Source organism: Diceros bicornis, chromosome 32, assembly GCF_020826845.1.
Source record: "Diceros bicornis minor isolate mBicDic1 chromosome 32, mDicBic1.mat.cur, whole genome shotgun sequence".
NCBI lineage: Eukaryota > Metazoa > Chordata > Mammalia > Perissodactyla > Rhinocerotidae > Diceros > Diceros bicornis.
The window spans coordinates 23416907-23442472 of record NC_080771.1 but is presented as its reverse complement, the minus strand read 5'-3'; the positions used below and the strand labels follow the sequence as shown (position 1 = coordinate 23442472).

The following is a 25566-nucleotide window of genomic DNA, read 5'->3' as shown; positions in this document are numbered from 1 at the left end:
AGAAGGAGAAAGATCAGTCAGAGGGGGTGGAGAGCAGAGGAGCCAATTGCAGTTCTTTCTGTCCCGAGGTGCTTGATGATGATGAGGCCAACATGAAGCCAATGGAATGAAAATTAAAGAAATTCCTTCGTGGCCATTCAAATTATTATGACTAAAAGAATACGTAAAATTCCTTTGTAATTACATAGTGTTTTCATATAAATTTATTTGACCTTCACATTTTCCTGTGAGCTAAGTTTTATCCCCATTTTAGATATGAGACAAACATGAGTTTAAGTCATTGCTAGTTAAGTATGGAACTACAACTAAAACCTAAACTTTTCTCCAAAACTCTTTGCCCACTTGAACTGATGGTTTTCCATCGAGTGATCTTCTCTAAGGGAAGCAACGTGATTCCAAGACCACAGCACTTAGGAGAAGACAGACACTGGGAATGGGGGCTTACAGCAATGGCATAGCCTGTCATCAGGATCAGGATGACCAGCAAGAAGCCCACCACCTCGTCCCAGGCTTTGCTGAGTGTTCTGCTGATGACCTGCAGCCTGGGGATAAGATGCAGCAGGTTCCATAGCTGAACAGTTGCCAACAGAACCAGGAAGCCCATGAGGTGAATGACAGCTGAGTTCACTTTTACTGCCTCATTGAAGCTGATGAACCTGTAACCAAGGAAGGCGGACAGTTATTCGGCTTGAAGTGTCTGCCATCATCAATTCCTGCGATGCCAGTTTCTCCAGTGCTCCTGCTGCTGAAGTACAGCAGCTCTGTGAGTCCTATTAGGTTAAACACTTGACGTAAGAACTCTGCTTTCCAGGGTAGCCTCCTGTATTTGTGGATGTGAGAGCACTGGCAAAAGGCCACATATTGGTTGGGAGCTGGGCTGAAGAAACCTTGAAATGCAACCCCTAGCTGATTTTTTTACTCCAAATTCATTCTGCAAATCAAGGCCACCCTCCTCCACTGTTCTGGTTTAAGTTAAATGTCTCCTCTTAAAAGGAGATGAGTTAACCTAATGAGATGTGCTATTATGCTAGTCTGTTTTCTGTAACACTCTAATCCTATATTTTTCTCCAGCAGGAGATAATTGATCCTTTAATTTGTATTAGAGTTTTTTTTCTTTTTTACCAATTGGGTTTTGTTATGTGAGAGATGCATTTATAATGTTTTGGGGTTTTTTTTGGTGAGGAAGATTAGCCTGGGCTAACATCCGTGCCCATCTTCCTCTACTTTATATGTGGGACGCCTGCCACAGCATGGCTTGATAAGCGGTGCGTAGGTCCGCGCCCAGGATCCGAACCTGTGAACCCTGGGCCGCTGAAGCGGAGCATACGAATTTAACCACTATGCCACCGGCTGGCCCCTGCATTTATAATTTTCTGTTGCAGCAACTAGGTTACTTGGAAAGACCTCCATAGATATGAGTAAGTTGGCGCTCAGTCACAATTCTTTTATTGTCTTAGACCTACGCAATGCCACACAGCAGGCTGGACCTCAGCTGCTAACACCATTCAAACTGCAACAGACTCACTGTCCCTGCTTAAAAACCCTCTGCAAGGCCTTCCTGGACACTGCCTCAGTCTTAGACAGATCGGTGGCCCAGGCTGATGACCACTGAAAGATCAGAAAAGCACCACGTGGCAATACTTGGTCTGCGAAATAGATGCTCTTCCCCATGAGAAAGACCAGAGAAGAGAGAGAATGTCTCTCAGTATGGATGAGCTAATAGATGAACATCTCTACCCAGAAAGCAACACTCTTTGAATTTAAAGGGGGTGTCGTGGTTTTATTTAAAGGATGAGCATTTGTCATGTCTTTGGCTTTATTCCTTCACCAGAGTGCAAAATAATGACAAATTTCAGGCCCTTGTTATGTGAAATTTAAATACATTATCTTTGATAAGCACATACCTAAGTACTGTGAAGACAAGAGCTTTTCAATGTGATTAGCAGAATAAAAGGTTTCTAGTTAATTGTTTTCTCTGCTGTGGACATTAGTCTGAGTTCTATGTTTAACTCTGGTATTATACAAATATAGATCTGGTAGAACAGTGGAGGAGGAGGGGGAGTGTGAAAGAATACAGGCATACCTCAGAGATATTGTGGGTTCAGATCCAGACCACCACGGTAAAGCGAATATTGCAATAAAGTGAATCACATTAATTTTTTGGTTTCCCATTGCATATAAAAGTTATGTTTACTATACTGTAGTCTATTAAGTGTGCAATAGCATTATGTCTAAAAACAACATACATACCTTAATTTAAAAATGCTAACCATCATGTGAGCCTTCAGCGAGTCATAATCTTTTTGGTGGTGGAGGGTCTTGCCTCGATGTCGTTGGCTGCTGACTGATCAGGGTGCTGGTTGCTAAAGGCTGGGGTGGCTGTGGCAGTTTATTAAAATAAGAAAGTTTCACAACAGTGAAGTTTGCCACATCAATTGACCCTTCCTTTCACGAACGATTTCTCTGTAGCATGTGATGCTGTTTGATAGCACTTTACCCACAGAACTTCTTTCAAAATTGGACTCAGTCCTCTCAAACCCTGCTGCTGCTTTATCAACTAAGTTTATGTAATATTCTAAATCCTTTGTTGTCATTTCAACAATCTTCACAGTATCTTCACCAGGAGTAGATTCCATCTCAAGAAACCACTTTGCTCATCCATAAGAAGCAACTCCTCATCTGCTAAAGTTTTATCATGAGATTGCAGCATTTCAGTCACATCTTCAGGCTCCACTTCTAATTCTAGTTCTCTTGCTGTTTCCACCACATCTGCAGTTACTTCCTCCAATGAAGTCTTAAACCCCTCAAAGTCATCCACGAGGGTTGGAGTCAACTTCTTCCAAACTCCTGTTAATGTTGATATTTTGACCTCTTCCCATAAATCACGAATGTTCTTAATGACGTCTAGTATGGTGAATGCTTTCCAGAAAGTTTTCAATTTACTTTGCCCAGATCCACCAGAGGAATCACTATCTATGGCAGCCATAGCCTTATGAAATGTATTTCTTAAATAATAAGAATTATATGTCGAAATTATTCCTTGATCTTTAGGCTGTAGAATGGATGTTGTGTTAGTAGGCATGAAAACAACATTAATCTCATTGTACATCTCCATTAGAGCTTTTGGGTACCCAGGTGCATTGTCAATGAGCAGTAATATTTTGAAAGGAATGTTTTGTTCAGAGCAGTAGATCTCAACAGTTGGCTTAAAATATTCAGTAAACCATGTTGTAAATAGATGTGCTGTCATCCAGGCTTTATTGTTCCATTTACAGAGCACAGGCAGAGTAGATTTAACATAATTCTTAAGGGCCCTAGAATTTTCAGAATGGTAAATGAGCATTGGCTTCAACTTAAAGTCACCAGCTGCATTAGCCCCTAACAAGAGAGTTAGCCTGTCCTTTGAAGCTTTGAAGCCAGGCATTGACTTCTCCTCTCTAGTTATGAAAGTCCTAGATGGCATCTTCTACGAATGCAAAGATGTTTTGTCTTCATTGAAAATCTGTTGTTTAGTGTAGCCACCTTCATTAACTATCTTAGCTAGATCTTCTGGATAACTCGCTGTAGCTTCCACATCAGCACTTGCTGCTTCATCTTGTGCATTTATGTTATGGAGATGGCTTCTTTCCTTAACCTCATGAACCAACCTCTGCTAGCTTAAACATTTCTTCTGCAGCTTCCTCACCTCTCTCAGCCTTCACAGAATTGAAGAGAGTTAGGGTCTTACTCTGGATTAGAGTTTGACTTAAAGGAATGCTGTGGCTGCTTTGATCTTTTATCCAGACCACTAAAACTTTCTCCATATCAGCAATAAGGCTGTTTCACTTTCTTATCATTCATGTGTTCACTGGAGTAGCACTTTTAATTTCCTTCAAGAACTTTTTCTTTGCATTCACAAGTTGGCTAACTGGCACTAGAGGCCTAGCTCTCGGCCTGTCTCGGCTTTCAACATGCCTTCCTTACCAAGCTTAATCATTTCAGGCATTTGATTTAAAATGAGAGATATGTGACTCTTCCTTTCACTTGAACACTTAGAGGCCATTGTGGGGTTATTAATTGGCCTAATTTTAGCATGGTTGTTTTTCAGGGAATAGGGAGGCCCAAGGAGAGAGTGAGAGATGGAAGAAGGGCCAGTCAGTGGAGCAGTCAGAACACACACAACATTTATCATTAAGTTTGCCATCTTGTATAGGCACAGTTTGTAGCACCTCAAAACAATTACAATAGTAACATCAAAGATCACTGGTCACAGACACCGTAACAAGTGTAATAATAATGAAAAAGTTTGAAATATTACGAGAATTACCAAAATATGGTACAGAGACATGAAGTGAGCAAATGCTGTTGGAAAAATGGCACCAATAGACTTGCTTGACACAGGGTTGCCACAAACTTTGAATTTGTAAAAAACGCACTATCTGCGAAGTCCAATAAGATGAGGTATGCCTGTACTTGTGTGTAATCATGAAACTTTGGACACTGAGTAGGAATAGTCTCTGCTCCTCAGGCTCCCTCTTACCTGTCCCGGTCATAGCGGTGTTGTGCCATGTTTTTCTTATGTAGAGACATAAGCTTCACTTCAAGCCCCAAGATGGCAAAACTAATGAGGATTATGCTCATGTCCAGAATGTTTCTTTTCCTAGTGAAGAACCTCCACCTCTGCTGTTTCAGCCGACGACCCTAAACATGGACACCACAGTGACTACTGTTTGCCTGAAAGATTAGCTGGGTTTCTCCCTAATGAAGTGTTAGGAACCCTGGCAAAGCACTCGGCTGGGGACTTGTCAAATCTAACCTGGACACAATGGGTTATGGTCTTGGTTGCTCTGTAGTAACTCAAAGCTGCTGCCTACAGAAAAGTTGGCCTTCTCTAATACAGCTTTCATTGGATACATTCATTCTTTTTCTTGTTGCTTAAACTTAAAAGTAAATAATAATAAAGTTTCTAAATTAGTTATCAAGCCTGAAAATAAGGAAAACATTGTGTTTGGCTTAAGATATATTCTTTTTTGGGTGCAATCATCTGGATTTCTGAATACTTGCTCTGTTCATCATACTTTTAATCTCTTGCTATGATTACCTTATAAGGGCAATACAACTGTACAGAAAATAACATTCTTTCTCCAGACTTACTTCTTTAACGCTTGAAAATTGAAAAAGCTAGCTACTTGGTGGAAAGCCAGTTAGCCTTTAACTGAATTCAGGCTTCTGGAAACGACCAAAATTATAGCCATAATTCTAGTAATAGCTCATTGTGGAGTTCCCCAAATAATATCTGGTAACCTAGAGAATTTCTTACATCTAACATTTTCAGTTCACCTGTATGAAGGCATAGTAACAGACAAGTAGATAATAGATGACTTGTGAAACAATGGACCAGGCAAAGTCCTCCTTTGATGTCTGAAGGGAACTTAAAGTGTCCAGTCTTACAGAGGTGAAGAAAGCACCTGAGAATAACAAAGAACAGCTGGAGTCAAGAGTCTTTACAACTTTTGCCCTCTTCCCTTCAAACTCTGTCTTTGAAGTAACCTCAATTGTTCCTGGTATCAATTTCAAAGGTTCCTGAGTCTACACTATGTATTTCCTCTAGAGCTGACGTGAATATTAAATGAGATCATATATGCAATGCTATTGGAGAAATGTGCTGACTGCACTAAAAGTCAGTGGAGGGAGAGGATTATACTGTTGATCCCTCCTGGAAGGCAGTGTCAATGACTTAACAGCTCTTGGAGGTGTTACCCTTACCAAGTTAGAATGGCTGCAGAGATAAATTGACATGTTGCAACGATGTTTGAAAGAGAGAACTGATGACTGGAATGTAAAATGAGGGGAGGATGGAGTTAAATGTAAGCGTGGTACTTTTCTTTAAAGCTATTTAAAATACAGAAATTAGTATGATGAAAATGCTTTAAGCCATTTCAAATTTAGATACTTTCTATGTGCAAAGCACTAATATTATCCCATGAATACTAATAGTATCCCAGGAATACTCAGATGTTTATATGAGGATAGACTAAAAAGCTTCAGACTAGAAGTGAGATTGTTGAAGTTTATAAAATCATAAAAGGTCTTGTGAATATTAACTTTTCATAAAGCCTCCAAATATTAGAACTAAGATGCACCCCTTGTAGTAGAAAGTATGTTTAAGAACAAAAGGAATTCTGATTTCACACAGCTAGCTCTCAGGACTGGGAGTTTCTCCCTGTTTATTTTACCCCTATCTATTCTTTTGGTAGTTACTAACAATAAAAACCCTGTGAAGGCCCTCAGGAAGCCTTCGTGCTTCATCTAGAAATAAGTATAGAAGTGGGCTACTCTGTGTGGGTCTGGGACGAAAAAATTCCTGATTAGAAGTAACACCTGGTGGCAAATGGAAGGACACTGGTGGGCAAATTCTGGGAAAGAGAAGAAAGGAGAAAGGAAATCAGGATTAGGATAGACTTCCTGTTAAAGTAGGGGAACTGAATGTACGGGATTCCCTCCAATCCCTTACAAAATGCCACTATGACAGTGAAGAGATAAAAAACGACCCACAGATAAAGAAGGAGAGGGCAGATGAGAGCAATAAACCACTGGAAGCTGGAAAATAGAAGAATGACACTGGCTTAGCAGATTCAAGAAAGCTGAAACCTAAGTCAGCAGCGCAGGAAACCTAGGAGCAAGCCAATTCTTACCACAAAATCCTAGAAAGGCTGAAAAATTGGAGGCATCAAGTACCTCTGAAGGTAGAAGATCAAATGGAACTGAAAATAGGAGACTTGACTGCAAGTCTGAACATAAGATTAGATCCCAGATTTCCTCTCTTCCCTTCTCAACCAGGTATTGCTACCCATCCTGCCTTCCACCACCCCAAGACTAAAGGTTTATTTCCTAGTGATGTTGAACTGGAGAGTATCTGAACTCAGGGACACCAGGTACATTTGCGAGTAGCGGTCTACTGAAAAAGGGAATTAAGAGAAAGTTTATATACTGCATGCTGAGACCTTCCCAGTTCCCTTCCCTCAACTGGCTTTCAGAAGTCTAACAGGTTTATATCTTCAAGGCATGAGTTTGGAGGGTCTCTCTCTGTGAAAACTGACTGCCCAAGAGAAAAGACGTAGATGCGAGTTGACAAGCTCTATCCATGTGCACAGAGCTTCCGATTAGCATTTATTTGCTTTTTACTGCCTTCCTCTTAAATATGAAAGAATAGCCAGATACTTGAACCTCTAAGATTGAAAACGGGAGATCAAAACAAACCATCAAAAAATAAAAGCTCAGAGGAATTAGAGAAAGTGAAAGAGTATAAAAAAACAAAACAAACCTATAATATCCTCAGAATTGAGAAGCTACTGCATCCATAAAAGAACAATAGGAGACTATGAAAAAGGAATATTATGAGAACAAATACAATTTTTGGAAATTAAAATATTATAAAAATGAAAAATTCAACAAATGGTTTGGAAATTGAAGTAATCCGTCAGAAATTAGAAGGAAAAGATGGAAAAGGAAAGCAGAAACATAAGAAAATCAGAGATTCAGTCTAGGAGTTCCAATGTCAAAATGCCAGAAATATTAGAAAAAGAGAACAGAGAAAATAGAGGAGTTAACAGAGAAAAATGCAAGAAAATTTCTCAGAACTTAAGGACACATTTCCAGATTAAAGGACTTGCCGTGTGGTCCTTTCATAACCCTGAGGACAAAGAGATAATTATAAAAACTTTTGGGAGTCGGAGCATCATCATACTTCTTAACAGCAATATGAGAAGCTAAAAGACATTGGGGCTATACTTTTCAAAATTCTGTGAAAAACAACTGTGTCCAGACGAATTAGCAATCAAATGTGATGGCAGAAAAAAAACTGTTTTAGAAATGTAAGGTTTCAAAGAATTTACTTCCTTTGCACCCTTCCAAGAAGTTACCATAGGATGTGCTCCAGAAAAATGAGAAAGTAAACCATGAGAGGAAGATATGGGATTTAGGAGAAAGGGGATCCAACAGAGGAGAGAAGTAAAAATAACGTCTAGGGTGACAGTGAAGGGAGAGTCCAGGATAAGAGCTCTAGAGCAGACCTAAAGAATAACCAATCCAGACTGTACCAAAAGAGGATGGAGGGCCCTAGAGAGGGTGTCTCTAAGAAAAAGATAAAATGATAGGTTACCCAATACTTTTGAACAGAATGAAATTTTTACTTCTAGGAAGAATTTGGAGATGAATTGATGACAGATGCATGCAAAACCAAGCAAATGAAAAAAAAAAAAGTAATTATAAACTGTTTGAAAAACAAAAAATTGAGAAAGAAAGGAAATTTAATTGTAATACATTACATGCTCATCTTTGAAAAATACTTATGTAATCACAATAATGGAAATACTCAACATTAAATTAACTATAAATTATATTACTATATTGGGAGAATGAGGAAAGAGAAAAGGTGTGTATATGTGTGTGTATTAGGGACATGGGTAGGTATAAGAAAGTTAAATCCTCATTGTCATAACAAGAGAGAAATCGATTCTATGTAAAACTGAAGATTCATGAAATAGTTAACAAGCATGTTAATAATTTTTAAATTCCAAAAGAAACAGTTAAAGCTGAAAGTAGCTGTTTCTGGGGAGTGGGAATGAGGTGGGGAGAAACAGAGGAATGTTAGTTTTTGCTTTAAACTATTTGACTTTTAAAATTATATTTAAGTGTAATAACTTTGATTAAAATAATGTCTTTTAATGGCATAAGAAAGAGAAAGAAATCGGGCCTTGTCCTGAGATACCCAGGTCACAGAGGGAGGAGAGAACAGGCCTTCGTACCCACGTTGTTGGATTCCAATATCAGGGTTACTACGCAGAACAGTTTCACATTAGCGTTGAAGACCACAAATTCCACAAACAGGCTTTTGGTGCAGCGGTCTAGCCAGTGGCTCTGTTCAAGATGCCGCAGAACTCTGGGGAAACAGAGAAGGACGGGGCCAGCTACTTTCTCCATTCAACCCTGCAAAAGAGGAAAATGCCCTGGCATTTCCAACTCACATACCAGGTAAGGAGCTACGTATCCCAATCTAGTTTACCTGTAAAATATTTTATGATTACTAATGCCCAAACTTTTACTAGCGTTAACATCAATATAAATTGAGGAGACTATAAAAATGAAAGTTTTCACAACGGTATTCACAATAAAGTTTGGCATTTAAGGTCTGAAGTAGAATTAATTTTATATGCTACATCAACTACTTCCATTTGAAGTGTTAAATGCTACTCTTTACTAAGAGCTATTCAGTTTTGAGAGGTGTAAGAAGAGATGGAAATGTCCTTTGGTTGGCATAATTGTTTTTGAGTAATTTCTTGCTGTAAATTTAAGTGGAGATAATCATTTTAATTTAGTTTTTTTCATACATAATGACAAAGACTCTCAGGATTTATATACGAAACCACTGTATAAGTCTCTGCCAAATTAATTTTGGATTTGAATTTTGGATTGATCATGGTTCATGAAGGGCAGTGTTTCTTCCTATATTTGAAGAGTAGTTTGCCCAAGCTAGAGTTACCTTAGTTCAACTGCAGCTAGCACTGAAATTGATATGTGTTTTTCCTGATGAGAAAGGGAATGAGATTTGGCAAATTGCCAAACCAAAACATACCTGTAGTTCAAGGTTGAACAAGGGATTTTTACACTAAAAGATACATTTCCTTAAAAGTCTAAAATAAAAGTGTCTACAAATGTCACAGACAGTACAGTGGTGTTATAGTAACTGTTGAAACTAGAGTAGTGCCCCCTTATGCACGGAGGGTACATTCCAAGACCCCCAGTGGATGCCTGTAACCACGGATAGCACTGAACCCTACATACTGTTTTTTATATACATACATACCCATGATAAAGTTTAATTTGCAAATTAGGCACAGCAAGAGATTAACAACAATAACAAATAATAGAATATAATAACAATATACTGTAATAAAAGTTATGTGAATGTGGTCTCTCTCTCTGAAAATATCTTGTTTACTGTACTCATCCTTCTTCTTCTTGTAATGATGTGAGATGAGACAATGCCTACATGAGGAAATGAAGTAAGGTGAATGATTTAGGCATTGTGATGTAGTGTTATTTTCCACCCTTGGTTGACTGTGGGTAACTGAAACCACGGAAAGCAAAACCGAGGATAAGGGGGGACTACTATACTTGAATGGGTCCTTAATTCCTAAGGGTCCTAAGAATGGACAGAAGCACACATCTTGGTCATCTTGTTCAGGGCTCAGGCTCACTCACCTGATTGCAGTACTGGAGTTTCTTCCAAGTCTGACAACATATCCTCCTCCTGAGTAAGTGGCAAATTCCCCTTGGATGGGATAGCCACCCAGTGTCTCCTGATTCTGATAATGCCAAATGCTGCCTGATTTTGTCATGTTTGTATCAGGGGGCCCCCAATTAACCCCATAGTTCTCTTTATCCTCCTGATCTTGGTGAGATGGCTTCACTTGTTCTTGGGGAGACACTCTAGGTGGAAAGAGTATGGCACCAGGAATGCGAATCTGACGAAGCAGAACATTACCCAAAAGAAAGGAGTTCCCATCAGTAATAAATCCTAATGAGAGAGTACAAGAAACCATTTTAAAAATTGCCTCATTAAGTTAGTAACAAAAAATGCACACTTTTACTACTATTTTTAAAAAACATTTTTGGAGTTGCTAGCTAATGCAACAAGATAAGAAAAATAAATAAGAGGTATAAAAATTAAAAAGAAGGAAGTGAAATGATCACAATTTATAAATGATAAGCAGATAATGGTCTAGATAAATCATGAGAATAAACTGAAAGACATCAGCAATGTGGTGGAATGGGAAGTTCCCTACTTATCTCTCCTCACAACAATAATTTGGCAGTCATCCATAGACAAAAGTGCCTGTGTGGGAGCTTTGGGATCCAGGTAGGAGACTGTGAAACCCCAGTGGAGTCCAAGACTGATGAGGGCCATTTTGAGAAGGCAAGCCCATACCCAGGTGGCTGACTCACCAATTGTGGTCCCAGCTACAGACCCAGAAACATCTTTGTCCCCCTGTGGACTCAGCTACAGCCTCATCTGGCCTGGATTCTACCACTAGCATCATATGCCAAGAGACCTGGGAGGAGTCACTCCTGTCTGTGCCTCAGCTAACAGGCCTGCTGACCTCAACAAATCCTGAAGTGGCCCATGACCTAGCTCTAGCCCCTCTCAGCCATGGTCCAGAAGCCCCTGGATGCAAGCTTGCCAAACACAGTCTGATTGTAGGTCCTGAAATGGTCCTCTAACTAGGTTACATTCCCTCCCAGCTTCAGTATAGGAGCAGTCCTGTCAGTCCAGGGAGCTGCTGGGAGACATGCCTGTCAGTGACCCTGGAAGTAAGCCCACTGACCTTGTCTGACTGCAGATCCTGAAATTGCCCTATAACTTGGCACCAGCCCCTCCCAGCCACAGTGAGAGAGCAGTCTTGTCTGCTGGGGACCTGGTCCAAGACATGCCCATCCATGCCTCCAGAACCAGATCTCTAGACATTTGTCCCAGCTGTGGACCCTGAAGCAGCCCTGGGACTTGGTTCCAGCCCCTCTTAGCCATGATGCAGGGCCAGTCATGCCTGATCAGGTACCTACCCAGTGACCTTCCCAGTGGACCTACCCAGTGGCAGGAGCCTTCCCAAGGACCTGGTGGGAGTCACACCCATCCATGTACCTGGTAACAGGCCTGCCATCTGTGGACATTGAAGCAGACCCTTGTCCCAGTGTCAACTCTACTGAATGAGTTTCTGAGGTCAGTCCTGTCCATCCAAGGACCAGACAGGATCCACACCTCCCTGAGCACCTGGTAAGAGGCCCACAAATCATGGACCCTACTGCGGGACCCAGCAACAGCCATGTGACTTGTCTCCAACCTGGCTCAACTGAAACAGCAGAGGTAATCCCATCAGCCTGGGGAACTAACAGGAGAAGGTCTTTACCTGCCAAAAACAGAATGTAAAGATAGGAAAAGGTATTGGCGCCTTCAAATGCACAGATACCAACACAAGGCTATATGGATCACAAAGAATCAGGCAAACATGACACACGCCAAAGGAAACTAATAAAGCTCCAGTAACTGACCCCAAAGAAATGGAGATCTATGAATTGCCTGACAAAGAATTCAAAATAATTGTCTTAAAGAAACTCAATGCAATGCAAGAGAACATAGATAGACAACTAAACAAAATTAGGGATACAGTGCATGAGCAAAATAAGAACTTTACTAAAGAAATAGAAACCACAGAAAAGAACCAAACAGAAATCCTGGAGCTGAAGAATACAATGACAGAACTGAAAGATTCAACAGAGAGCTTCAAAGGCAGACTTGATCATGTAGATGAAAGAATCGGTGAACTCAAAGATAGGTCATTTGAAGTTAGCCAGTTAGAGGAACAAAAGATAAAAGAATGACAAAGAGTGAAGAAAGCCTATGTGAATTATGGACACCGTCGAAAGAACAAATATACACATCATGGGAGTCCCAGAGGAGAAAAGAGAGAGAGAAAGGGGCAGAAAGTTTATGTAAAGAAATAATGGATGAAACTTCCCAAATTTTGAGAGAGATATGGACTTCCAGGTGCTTGAAGCTTGAAGGACCCCAAACAAGATCAACTGAAAGAAGATTACCCTTATATACCTTATAATCAAATTGTTAAAAGTCAAAGACAAAGAAAATTTTGAAAGCAGCAAGAGAAAAAACAACTCTGCAAATACAAAGAAATCTCCATAAGGCTATCAATGGATTTCCCAGCAGAAACCTTGCAGGTCAGGAGGGAGTAGGATGATATATTCAAAGTGCTGAAAGAAAAAGAACTGCCAACCAAGAATACTATACTCAGCAAAACTGTCCTTCAGAAATAAAGGAGAGATAAAGACATTCCCAGACAAACAAAAGCTTAGGGAATTCATCACCACTAGATCTGCCTTTTAAGAAATGTTAAAGGGAGTTCTTCAAGTTGAAAGGAAATAATGCTACATAACAACATGAAAACATATGAAAGTATAAAATTCACTGGCAAAGGTAAGTATATAGTCAAATTCAGAATACTGTAATACTGTAATGTTGGTTTGTAAATCATTTTCATCTCTAGTATAAAAGATAAAAGACAATAGTATTAAAAATAACTATCACTACAATAATTTGTTAATGGATGCACAATATAAAAAGGAGTAAAATGTGACATCAACATCATAAAATGTGAGGGGAGGAGAAATAAAAGTGTAGAGTTTTATATGTGATTGAAAGTAAGTTATCAGCTTAAAATAGACTGTTATAACTATAAGATGTTTTATGTAAGTCTTATGGTAATCACAAAGCAAAACCTATAGTATATACACAAAAGATAAAGGGAGAGGAATTAAAGCACACCACTACAAAAATAAAGGAAGACAGCAAGAGAGGAAGAAAGGAACAAAGGAGCTACAAAACAGTCAGAAAACAATTAACAAAATGACAATAGTTAGTTCTTACCTATCAGTAATTACTTTAAATGTAAATAATTAAATTCTCCAATCAAAAGGCATAGAGTGGCTGAATGAATAAAAATATAAGATCCAACAATATGCTGCCTTCAGAAGACTCACTTTAGCTTTATCCCTGCCTTCATTTTCAGCCTGTGCATGTCCTTAAAGCTAAAGTGAGTCTGGACCCTGCCAAAGCAAAGCACACGAACTTAACCACTACGCCACTGGGCTGGCCCTTTGATTTCACTTTTGAATAATATGGTTGAAAATCTAGAAAAACACTTAAAAAGTCATATAATCATGAATTTCTGGTCTCTCTTCTGTCATTCTCCCTTATCTGCCTAATGCCTACTCTCACCTCTCCCAAAAATGATGACTACTCTGAGTTCCTGAAGAATAATTTCAGAGTTTTTATGCATATACAAGTAAACACAAATATACATATCCTCACCTCACATTTTAAAATAGAAGATTGTACATGATACACACTACTCTCCTGCCTCATGCTTTCAAGTTAAAGTGTTTCTTGGAGATATGTCCATATCAGTACATAGAGATTGTCCATCTTCTTAACATTTGCATATTATTTCATTGTTTAATATGCCATAATTTATCTAACCTTTTAGATATATTCAAATTTTTCCCATTTCAAGCACTGCTGCAAATGAATGTATGTGCATATATGTGTGTGTGTGTGCCAGCATATCTGTAAGATGAATTCCCTAAAGGAGATATTAATAGAGCATTATTTACATTTAAATGGATCACCTACATTCTGAAGCAGCTACATGGATACACGGATACATGATTTCTGCGTGAAACTCTGGTTTCACCAGGTCACATAAGCTTGGGGTTGACACAGTCAAATTCATGAAGCATACATAGGCTGAAAATGAAGGCAGGGAAAAAGATATTCCTTGCAAATCATAACCAAAAGAGAGCAGAAGTAGCTATACTCATATCAGATAAAATAAACTTTCAGTTAATTCCAGTATCACTATACAGTGATAAAGTGTATCACTGTATCACTATACAGTGATAAAGGGGTCAGTTCATCAAGAGGACATAACAATTGTAAATATATATGCACCTAACATTGGAGCATCTAAATCTGTAAAGCAAACGTTCATAGAACTGAAGGAGGAAACAGATAGGAATACAATAATAGTAGGGGACTTCAATACCTGCTTTCAACAATGAATAGATCATCTGGACAGAAAATCAACAAGGAAATGGCAGACTTGAATAACACTACAGACCAAATGGACCTAACAGACATATACAGAACATTCCACTCAACAGCACCAGAATACACATTCTTCTCAACTGTACATGGAACATTCTCTAGGATAGATCATACTTTGGGCCACAAAGCAAGTCTTAACAAATTCAAGAAGACTAAAATCATATCAAGCACTTTTTCTGACTGTAATATGAAACTAGAAATCAATTACAAAAAAACTGGAAAATTTACAAATATGTGGAGATTAAATAACACACTCCTGAACAACCAATGGGTTAAAGAAGAAATTAGAAGGGAAATCAAGAAGTGTCTTGAGACAAACAAAAATAGAAGCACAAGTTTTGGTTCACACCAAAAGTCATGGGATGCAGCAAAAGCAGTTCTAAGAGGAAAGTTTACAGTGATAAACACCTACATTAAGGAAAAAGAAAGATCTCAAAAAAACAATCTAATTTTACACCTCAAGGAACTTGTAAAAGATGAACAAGTGAAGCCCAAAGTTAGAAGGAAGGAAATAATAAAGATTAGAGAAGAAACAAATGAAATAGAGACTAGAAAGACAATAGAAAAAAATCAATGTAAATAAGAGTGATTTTTTGGAAGGATAAACAAAATTGACAAATTTTTAGCTAGACTAACGAAGAAAAAAAAGAGAGAGGACTCAAATAAAATTGTAAATGTAAGAGAAGACATTACAAATGACATCACAGAAATAAAAAAGATCACAAGAGACTACTATGAACAATTATACACCTAACAATATGGATAAACCTAGAAGAAATGGATAAATTCCTAGAAACATACAAGCTACCAAGACTGAATCACGAAGAAATAGAAAATCTAAACAGACCAATAACTAATATAAAGATTGAATGAGTAATATAAAACGTCCCAACAAACAAAAATCTGAGACCAGAGAGATTCATGGGTGAATTCTACCAAACATTTAAAAAAGAATCAACACCAACCCTTCTCAAACTCTTCCAAAATATTGAGGAGGTGGGAACACTCACTTTATGAGGCCAACATTACCCTCTTACCAAAGCCAGATAAGGACACTACGAGAAAAGAAAATTACAGGCCAATATCCCTGATGAACATAGATCCAAAAATCCTCAACAAAATATCAGCAAAATAAATTCAAAAGCACATTTTAAAAAGATTATACACGACAACCAAGTGGGATTTACTCCTGGGATGCAAGGATGATTCAACATACAAAAATCAATAAACATGATACACCACATTAACAGAATTAAGGATTAAAATCATATGATGATCTCAATAGATGCAGAGAAAGCATTTGACAAAATTCAACATCCTTTCATGATAAAAACTCTCAACAAATTAGGCATAGGAGGGCTGTACCTTCACATATATATCAAGCCCACAGCTAACATCATACTCAAGGGTGAAAAACTGAAAGCTTTTCCTCTAAGATTGAGAACAAGACAAGGACGCCCACTCTTGTCACTCCTATTCAACATAATACTGGAAGTCCTAGCCAGTGCAATTAGGCAAGAAAAAGAAATAAAAGGTATCCAAATTGGAAAGGAGGAAGTAAAACTGTCTCCGTTTGCAGATGACATGATCTTCTATATAGAAAACCCAAAGACTCCACCAAAAAACTGTTAGAACTAATAACTGAGTTTAGTAAAGTTGCAGGATTCAAAATCAACATACAAGAATTAGTTGCATTTTCTTGCACTAACAATGAACTATCTGAAAAAGAAATTAAGAAAACAATCTCATTTACAATAGCATCAAAAAGAATAAAATACTCAAGAATAAATTTAACCAAGGAGATGAAAGATCTGTATAGCGAAAACCATAAGACATTGATGAAAGAAATGAAGAAGACATAAATAAATGGAAAGATATCCCATGTTCATAGATTGGAAGAATTAATACTGTTAAAATGTCCATATTACCCAAAGAGAGCTACAGATTCAATGCAATCCTTGTCAAAATTTCTATGGAATTTTCCACAGAAATAGAAAAACAATCCTAAAATTTGTGTGGAACCACAAAAGACACTGAATAGACAAAGTAATATTGAGAAAGAAGAACAAAACTGGAGGCACCATACTTACTGATTTCAAACTATATTACAAAGCTATAGTAATCAAAACTGTATGGTACTGGCATAAAAACAGACTCTTAGACCGATGGAACTGAATAGAGAGCCCAGAATTAAACCCACACATATACAGTCAACTAATTTATGACATGGGTGCCAAGAATACATAATGGGGAAAGAATAGTCTCTTCAACAAATGGTGCTGTGAAAATTCGATTGCCACATGCAAAGGGAATGAAATTAGACCCTTTCCTTATGTCATATACAAAAATCAACTCCAAATGGATTAACAACTTAAACATAAGACCTGAACCTATAAAAATCCTAGAAGAAAACATTAGGAAAAAGCTCCTTGACATTGGTGTTGGAAATATTTTGGATAAGACACCAAAAGCACAGGCAACAAAAGCAAAAATAAACAAGTGGAACTACATCAAACTAAAAAGCTTCTGCACAGCAAAGGAAACAATCAACAAAATGAAAAGGCAACCTATGAAATGGAAGAAAATATTTGCAAACCATATATCTGATAAACGGTTAATATCCAAAATACATAAAGAACTCATACAACTCGGTACCAAAAAAGCAAATAACCCAATTAAAAAAATGGACAAAAGGCCTGAATACATATTTTCCTAAAGAAGACATACAAATGCCCAACAGGTATATGTAAAGGTGCTCAACATCACTGATAATCAGGAAAATGCAAATAAAAACCACAATGAGATATCACCTCGCTCCTGTTAGAATGATCACTCTAAAGAAGACAAAAGATAACAAATGTTAGTGAGGGTGTGGAGAAAAGGGAACCCTTGTACACTGTTGGTAGAATGTAAATTGGTACAGCTATTATGGAAAACAGTATGGAGGTTCTTCAAAAAATTAAAAATAGAACTACTATATGATCCAGCAGTCCCACTACTGGGTATATATCCAAAGAAAATGACATCAGTATCTTAAAAAGATATCTGCACTCCCATGTTCATTGTAGCATTATTCACAATAACCAAGATATGGAAACAATCTTTATCCTTTGATGTATGAACATATAAAGATAATGTGGTATATATATATATATATATATATATTTATTAAGCCATAAAAAAGAAGGAAATTCTACCATTTGCTACAACATGGATGAACCTGAAGGACATTATACTAGGTGAAATAAGCCAAGCAGAGAAAAACAAATACTGTATGATCTCACTTATATGTGGAATCTAAAAAAGGTGAACTCATAGAACTAGAGAGTGAAACGGTGGTGACCAAGGGCTGGCGGGTGGGGAAAATGGGGAGATGCTGGTCAAAGTGTACAAACTTTCAGTTATAAAATGAATAGGTTCCGGACATGTAATGTACCGCATGATCATTATAGTTAACAGTACCATATTATGTACTTGAAATTTGCTAAGAGAGTGGATCTTAAGTGTTCTCACCACACCAAAAACAAAACAAAATAAGAAACATAACTATGTGAGATGATGGCCATGTTAATTAGCTTGATTGTGGTAATCATTTCACAATGTATTCATGTATCAAAACATTATGTTGTACCTTAAGTATATAACATTTTTGTTTGTCAATTACACCTCAGTAAAGCTGGGGAAAAGGAATCAATGAAAAACTATTGCTTACAAAGAGATAATTCAGCAAGGTGGCTGAGTATTAAGTATAGAGAAATCAATAGCCTTCATATAGCCAAACAATAATTACTTAAAAGCTACAGAGAAATAAAATCTCATTTACAATAGAAACACAAAAGATGAAATAAACCCAAAAAGAGATATGCAAGAATTATATGAAGACCAATTTTGAATATTACTGACGGATATGAAGATGAGAATAAATAGAAAAGCCTACCATACTCCCAGAGAGGATGACAACATCATAAAGATATCAATTCCCTAAATTAATCTTTATTAGTTCATAGTTGGTATCTATATAAATATCTATATCTATAGATATTTATAAAAATCTATATCTACAAATATATAAGCTCTTAATATATAAAAAGGGCCTATATACCAAAACAAGAAAAACCCAAGGAGCCCAGTGAAAAATGGGCAAAGATTACGGAATGACATTCTGTTTTTCAATCGATATGTATTGAGTGCTCACATACACCAGGTCCTGTTCGAGATGCCAGGAACACAGCAGTGGATGAAAGAGTGCCAGTCCACAGAGACCCCACATTTGAGGAGGGAGCGAGACAATAACCAAACAACATTCAGGGAATGGTAGTGCTATGAAGAAAAATTCAGTAGGATGAAGGGATAGAGAGTGTTTGGGGAGTGAGGAGGGAGCAGTGCTATTCATATATGTAGGACGATTAAAGAAAGTTTCTCTGAGGAGGTGGCTTACGAGAGACCCTAATAAAGTTCAGAGTACCCAATACAAGGAAAGAGCAAGTTCCAAGGCCCCAAGGCTGGAACATGCTTGGCATATTTAAGTAGAGCACAGAAGTTTGTGCGGCTGAAGTAGTGAATGAGAGTTAGAGGGGTAGGGGATGAAGTAACAGATGTAGCTAGGGGCCAGACGCAGGCAGGTCCTCCTTGTAAGCTTTGGAAAGGGTTTGGGATTTTAAGTATGATGTGAATCCATTGGGAGGTTTTGAGTAAGGGAGTAACACAGATTTATGTTTTAAAAAAATAATGTGGGAAGGATGGAATGAAGAAGGGCAAGAGTAGAGGCAAGTTTTACCCATATGAGAGGTAAAAAATGGTATCTACTTCACAAAAACAGACACACAGATCAATGGAATAGAATCGAAAGCCCAGAAATAAACCCACACATCTATGGACAGCTAATCTTTGACAAAGGAGCCAAGAACATACAATGGGGAAAAGGAAGTCTCTTCAACACATGGTGTTGGGAAAACTGGACAGCCACATGCAAAAGAATGAAAGTAGACCCTTACCTTACACCATACACAAAAATTAACTCCAAATGGATTAAAGACTTGAATGTAAGACCTGAAACTGTGAAACTTCTAGAAGAAAACATAGGCAGTATGCTCTTCGACATCGGTCTTAGCAACATCTTTTCAAACACCATGTCTGACTGGGCAAGAGAAACAATAGAAAAAATAAACAAATGGAACTACATCAAACTAAAAAGCTTCTGCACAGCAAAGGAAACCATCAACAAAACGAAAAGACAACCTAACAATTGGGAGCAGATATTTGCAAACCATACATCTGATAAGGGCTTAATCTCCAAAATATATAAAGAACTCATGCATCTCAACAACAAAAAAACTACCAACCCAATTAAAAAATGGGCAAAAGACCCGAACAGACATTTCTCCAAAGAAGATATACAGATGGCCAACAGACACATGAAAAGATGTTCAAAATCACTAACTATCAGGGAAATGCAAATCAAAACTACAATGAGATATCACCTCACGCCCGTCAGAATGGCTATAATCAACAAGACAGGAAACAACATGTGTTGGAGAGGATGTGGAGAGAAGGGAACTCTCATACACTGCTGGTGGGAGTGCAAACTGGTGCAGCCACTATGGAAAACAGTATGGAGATTCCTCAAAAAATCAAGGATAGAACTACCATATGATCCAGCTATTCCACTGTTGGGTATTTACCCAAAGAACTTGAAAACACCAATTTGTAAAGGTACATGCACCCCTGTGTTCATTGCAGCGTTATTCACAATAGCCAAGACTTGGAAGCAACCTAAGTGCCCATCAAGGGACGAATGGATAAAGAAGACGTGGTATGTATACACAATGGAATACCACTCAGCCATAAGAAATGATGAAATCCAGCCATTTGTGACAACATGGATGGACATTGAGGGTATAATGCAAAGTGAAATAAGTCAGAGGGAGAAGGTCAAATACCATATGATTTCCTTCACTAAGTAGTAGATAATAACAACAATAAACAAACACATAGGGACAGAAATTGGATTGGTGGTTACCAGAGGGGAAGGGAGGAGGGTGAAAGGGATAATTCGGTACATGTGTGTGGTGATGGGTTGTAATTAGTATTTGGGTGGTGAACATGATGTAATCTATGCAGAAATAGAAGTATAATGATGTACACCTGAAATTTTTACAATGTTATAAACCAATGTTACTGCAAAAATTAAAAAATTAAAAAAAAAAAGGTACCTACTTTAGTTTAAACTTACATTTCCTCAGGAGTGCATTTGCAAAGCCTTTCGTATATTTCAGAGCTACGTGTATTGTTTGAAAACCCCAATTTTCACTGCGCTGTTGGGGATGTGAGTAGGCTTTCTCATACATTGCTAATGGGAGTGTTAACTGGTATAACTAAGGAGAACAATTTGGCAATATCTTTCTAAATTAAAAAAATAAATACCCTTATATATACAATGGAATACTACTCAGCCATAAAAAAAGACAAAATCGTCCCATTTGCAACAACATGGATGGGCCTGGAGTGTATTATGTTAAGTGAAATAAGCCAGAAAGAGAAAGACAAACACTGTATGATCTCACTCATATGTGGAATATAAACCAACACATGGACAGAGAAAACTGAACTGTGGTTACCAGGGGCAGTGGGGGTGGGGGGTGGGGGGTGGAGGGTGGGCTCAAGGGGTGAAGGGAGTCATATATATGGTGATGGACAAACAAAAATGTACAACCCAAAATTTCACAATGTTAGAAACCATTAAAACATCAATAAAAAATAAATAAATAAATAAATAAATACCTTGAAAAGACTTGCTAAAAATGTGTATATATTACAGAGATATTTGTACACATGTGAAATTACATATGTGAAAGGATATTAATGGTAGTATTGTTGTTAACAGTAGAAGATTGGAAACAATCTAAATGTCTATTGATAGGGAACTGGTTATATAAATTATGGCACATCCAGGCAATGGGATACTATATAGTAAATGAATAAAACATAATAGGAACAATATTATGTATACCGATGGAACAAGCTCCAGGTAAATTGTTAAGAGAAAAAGGCAAAATGCGTGACAATTTTTATGTAGGCTACCATTTACCAGCAAATACATTTGCAAATGCATAGATTACCTCAAAGAGTTGAGAATGTAGTTGTCCCTTGGAAAGAAAGAAGGAAGGGTAAGGGATAATAGGGAGTAGCACAATATACGCTGTTGTACACTTGAATTTTCTCCATATTCATGTTTTAATTATTAAAATATTGTTTTTAAATGAAAGAAAAAGATTATGTTAGAGAATTTGGCAGGGAGAGGTTTGCAGTAGCTTGTAAACGACCTAGGGTTCTGCACAAGATAAAAGAGGAAGGTAAAGGTGACTTAACCTTCAAAGATGGTCTTACTTCGTATTTCTTAAATGAAAACTATACAATTATGATAGAATTGTGATCAATTGTCTTCCACCTCAGAAGAAAGTCAAAAGAGAAAAAGCAAGTTTAAATTGTGGTAAGAGAAATCTTAATTAAATTAAAAAATGATTCTTCCCTAAACGTGATTATACATTGGACCAGGCTATTAGGAAAGTTATGTATTTACAGGATACAGATTATCTGCTGTGAACGGCTTGGGCTTCAATGTTCCTGAAAACAACTGGACTAATACGACTGGGCTACATCAATTCTGAAAGTAAAGATTTTTTAGCAGTTGTGAGATAAACCATGTTAGTGACAATTTTTACTGCTTTTTACCCCATGTCTACTTAATTCTATTTCTTTATTAAATCTACAGATTGCTGTTGTTCTTCCTTAGTATGTCCAGGTAACTCATGTACACTTTGTGGTTCTGGTAGATTAGCCAGAGCTCCAAACACCCAGCTAATAATAGCAGCTGACACTTATCTAGGGAATACTATGTGCCAGACACTGCTCTAAGCACTTAGATCTATTAAGTTTTTAATCTTCATATAAATCTTATAGGGTAGATCCTAAGATTATCCCTATCGTATAGATGGTGAAACTGAGACACAGAAAGTCGAATAGTTTACCCAAGAACACACTGCTAGTAAGTGGAGAGTGAGGATGTGCACCTGGGCAGTCTGGCTTCTGAGTCTGTGCTTTTAGACCATGACACTATACCACAGAGCCACAGAATCCAAGAAGAGAAGCACGCCTATCATAATGGCACTAGCTCCAGCCACCCAGGGTTTGATTCACATTTTAGTCAATATTGTACAGAGTTACAGACTGCAAATAGAATGTGCCCTGAACCTAGAACTGTCACCATCTAAAACTGTACTAGAAAGAATCAACATGAATAGGAGTTGCCATCTGTAACAATGCTCCTAAATGCACCAAGTAGATCTTTAAGAAAAGGCTGCAAGTGTTTGCTGAGATGAACACGTCTTCTAGATTGTTTTCAGGAATCTAGAAGATGTTCCAAATCCCAACAGGAAGCCACCAATCTTCAGCTAAACGAATGCAACAATTTCCAGAATATAGCTTACTTAACAAGATATAACGTTATAATATGACAAAATGTTGGTAACTGGTGACAAACATTGAACAAGAAGCCTTCCTTTGGAAAGAAGTTTTTTAGCATTTCTCCAACAATGTCCAGGGCAAAGCATACTAACTCCTGATAGTGAGGTTCTGTGAGGGTACAAGCCACATTATATCCATCTTTTTATCATTAGCTCCTAGAACAGTTCCCAGCATGCTAGGTGTTCAATACATGTTTGTGGACTGAACAACCACACAAGAAGAGTTAGACAGACATGTCATAGACTTGGGAGAGATTGCACATCAGGCAATATATCAAAGTGTCATCTGGTATGTAGATCTTTCTGGTTACACTGTTTTCCTGGTCTGTCCTCATCCAACAACCTTTTCCATGACATGTGGTTCCCTCCTTCACAAGGAGGCAACCAGTCCCAGGGACCACTCCAGTTACTTTTCGGGCTTTAAGTGAATAAATTCTCATTCTTGTTTATCAGCCTCTTGTGAGACTCACCAGTGGGAATCAGCTCCCATGGGCCTGATCACCCTTGGGTGAACAGACAAATCTGAACCTGCTTAGATGAGGCCCAGGGAGTGGACCTTTGGGGTACCCAAAGAGGCGCAGCCATATTGAAAAAGCCAGCTGACCTTTCTTCAGTGTGCTAATGTGTCATGTTAGGGGTGTTGCACCCCACATTTGCATGGCTGGGCCCCAGGACTGTTCTTACCATTGTAGTCCCCATACAGGTTAGGAAGAAGGGTGCGATTGGCCCAGGGGTAGAAATGCTTAAGAAGTTTGATCTCTGAGAAACCATGAGAAAATCTCTTCTGGATAGCTTGATGGAGATAAAATCTATTGGAGTTCTGTGCAGAGTAGACTGTAGTCATCAACAGGATAAGGAAGACGATTTGTACTAGTGTAGAAGAGAAAAAAATCATAGTTGAGTGGTTAGCTTAGAAATCCTCTATACCTTTTTCTTCGTTTTTCCTAAGCCTATAGACTTTTACAGGTCAAAAACAGTCAAAAATTGGCCATTTCATATGGTTCAACCTAATAATTGTAAACAGATAAGCCAAAGCACTTGGCTCTTAATGATATCTGTATCGATCTATAGATATCTATATATTCTTCCCAGAATTATTCTGTCATGTAACTAATCAGAAATTTTATTTAAGATACATAAAATCCCCCACAAAAAATGTTGTATTTTAGTTCTTAGAACTAAATGCCCCTCTAAACCACCCCACTTCCTCCTCTCTCCTCCCCAGCTATCTATAGACTGTCTGTGTTCACAAGAAGGGAAGGCATGATAACACAGAGTATGTCTTTGGTTCAGGAAGTCCAATAATCCAAACACGAGCTGTGTTGAACCAGTTACCCTGTACTTATAGGATAGCTATTTTTCAAAACTGATTCATTTTTCCTCCACCCTGTGAAGTATATAGATCAAGCTTTGCTATTTCATTTTGTAGATAGAGAAAGTGACTTACTCAAGCACATAATTAGATTTCAAGACTCCAAGTTCATGAGTCTTTCCATTTGCCATACAACTTTGTTTACTGGAATCCAGAATTTTTCAAGGAGAACATTTTAAGATACTTTTGCACCCTTCTATATTTTCCATTTTGTTCTCACTCCCCCTTTCCTTTGGGGGAAACGTGCTGCAGTATCAACATGTTACCCTTTCCTCTCCATACCCAAAATATCTCCTGTCAGCTTGAAGAGTGGCTTCTCTTTCAAGGTTCTTTCTGGGCGCTTAACTGGACTGTTCATAGCTGGGGCTACATAGATGGGGTTGTTCTTATCTCTTGAACCAGGTAATGATGAAGAATATTTTGCTGTCAAAAATTCAAAGATAGGCCAAAAAAGCATTATATTTCATTAAGCAGTTATTCATCAACATTTTCTGAGACTCTACCATGAATACCTACTGTTAAATGTTGAAGACACAAAGAATAAAACTATCTAAGCAGCGCTTCTCAAACTATCATGAAAGACTTTTTTTTTGAATTCCAATCCACTGAGGACTGACATTTTTGTAAAATACAAGAAAAATTAATTACTAAAAAATGAAGTAAAACAGGCATATAAAATACAAGCCCCATTTTGAAAATTAGATTCAATATGCCTAAAATTAGTCTGCTCAATTGCTATAAAAATTTCTAAATTGCTCTCAATTTCTGTATTTATTTTGGACTAGAAACAAACAGTTCTATCAGTGGACCACATGTTGGGAGTACTATTTTAGAGCAGCGTTTCTCAGATTTTAATGTGCATAGGAATCACTTGGGAATTTTGTTAAAATGCAGATTCTGGGGTGAGGCCTAAGATTCTGCATTTCTGACAATTCCGGGAGATGCCAGTGCTGCTG

The 25566-nt window shown here is 37.8% G+C and overlaps 1 protein-coding gene across 1 annotated transcript in view; it reads right to left on the bottom strand.

The window, feature by feature from the left end:
* PKD1L3 (polycystin 1 like 3, transient receptor potential channel interacting) overlaps window positions 1-25566 on the bottom strand; it is a 354098-nt gene that overhangs the window by 3508 nt on the left and 325024 nt on the right. Inside the window, exons 22-29 of the mRNA XM_058528165.1 lie at window positions 24893-25033; window positions 23923-24108; window positions 19766-19849; window positions 10243-10558; window positions 8787-8920; window positions 5320-5447; window positions 4520-4680; window positions 446-656 (exon numbers count right to left, since the gene is read on the bottom strand). Of these exons, the coding sequence (XP_058384148.1) occupies window positions 446-656; window positions 4520-4680; window positions 5320-5447; window positions 8787-8920; window positions 10243-10558; window positions 19766-19849; window positions 23923-24108; window positions 24893-25033 (1361 nt within the window). The remainder of the gene's footprint in view (window positions 1-445; window positions 657-4519; window positions 4681-5319; window positions 5448-8786; window positions 8921-10242; window positions 10559-19765; window positions 19850-23922; window positions 24109-24892; window positions 25034-25566) is intronic.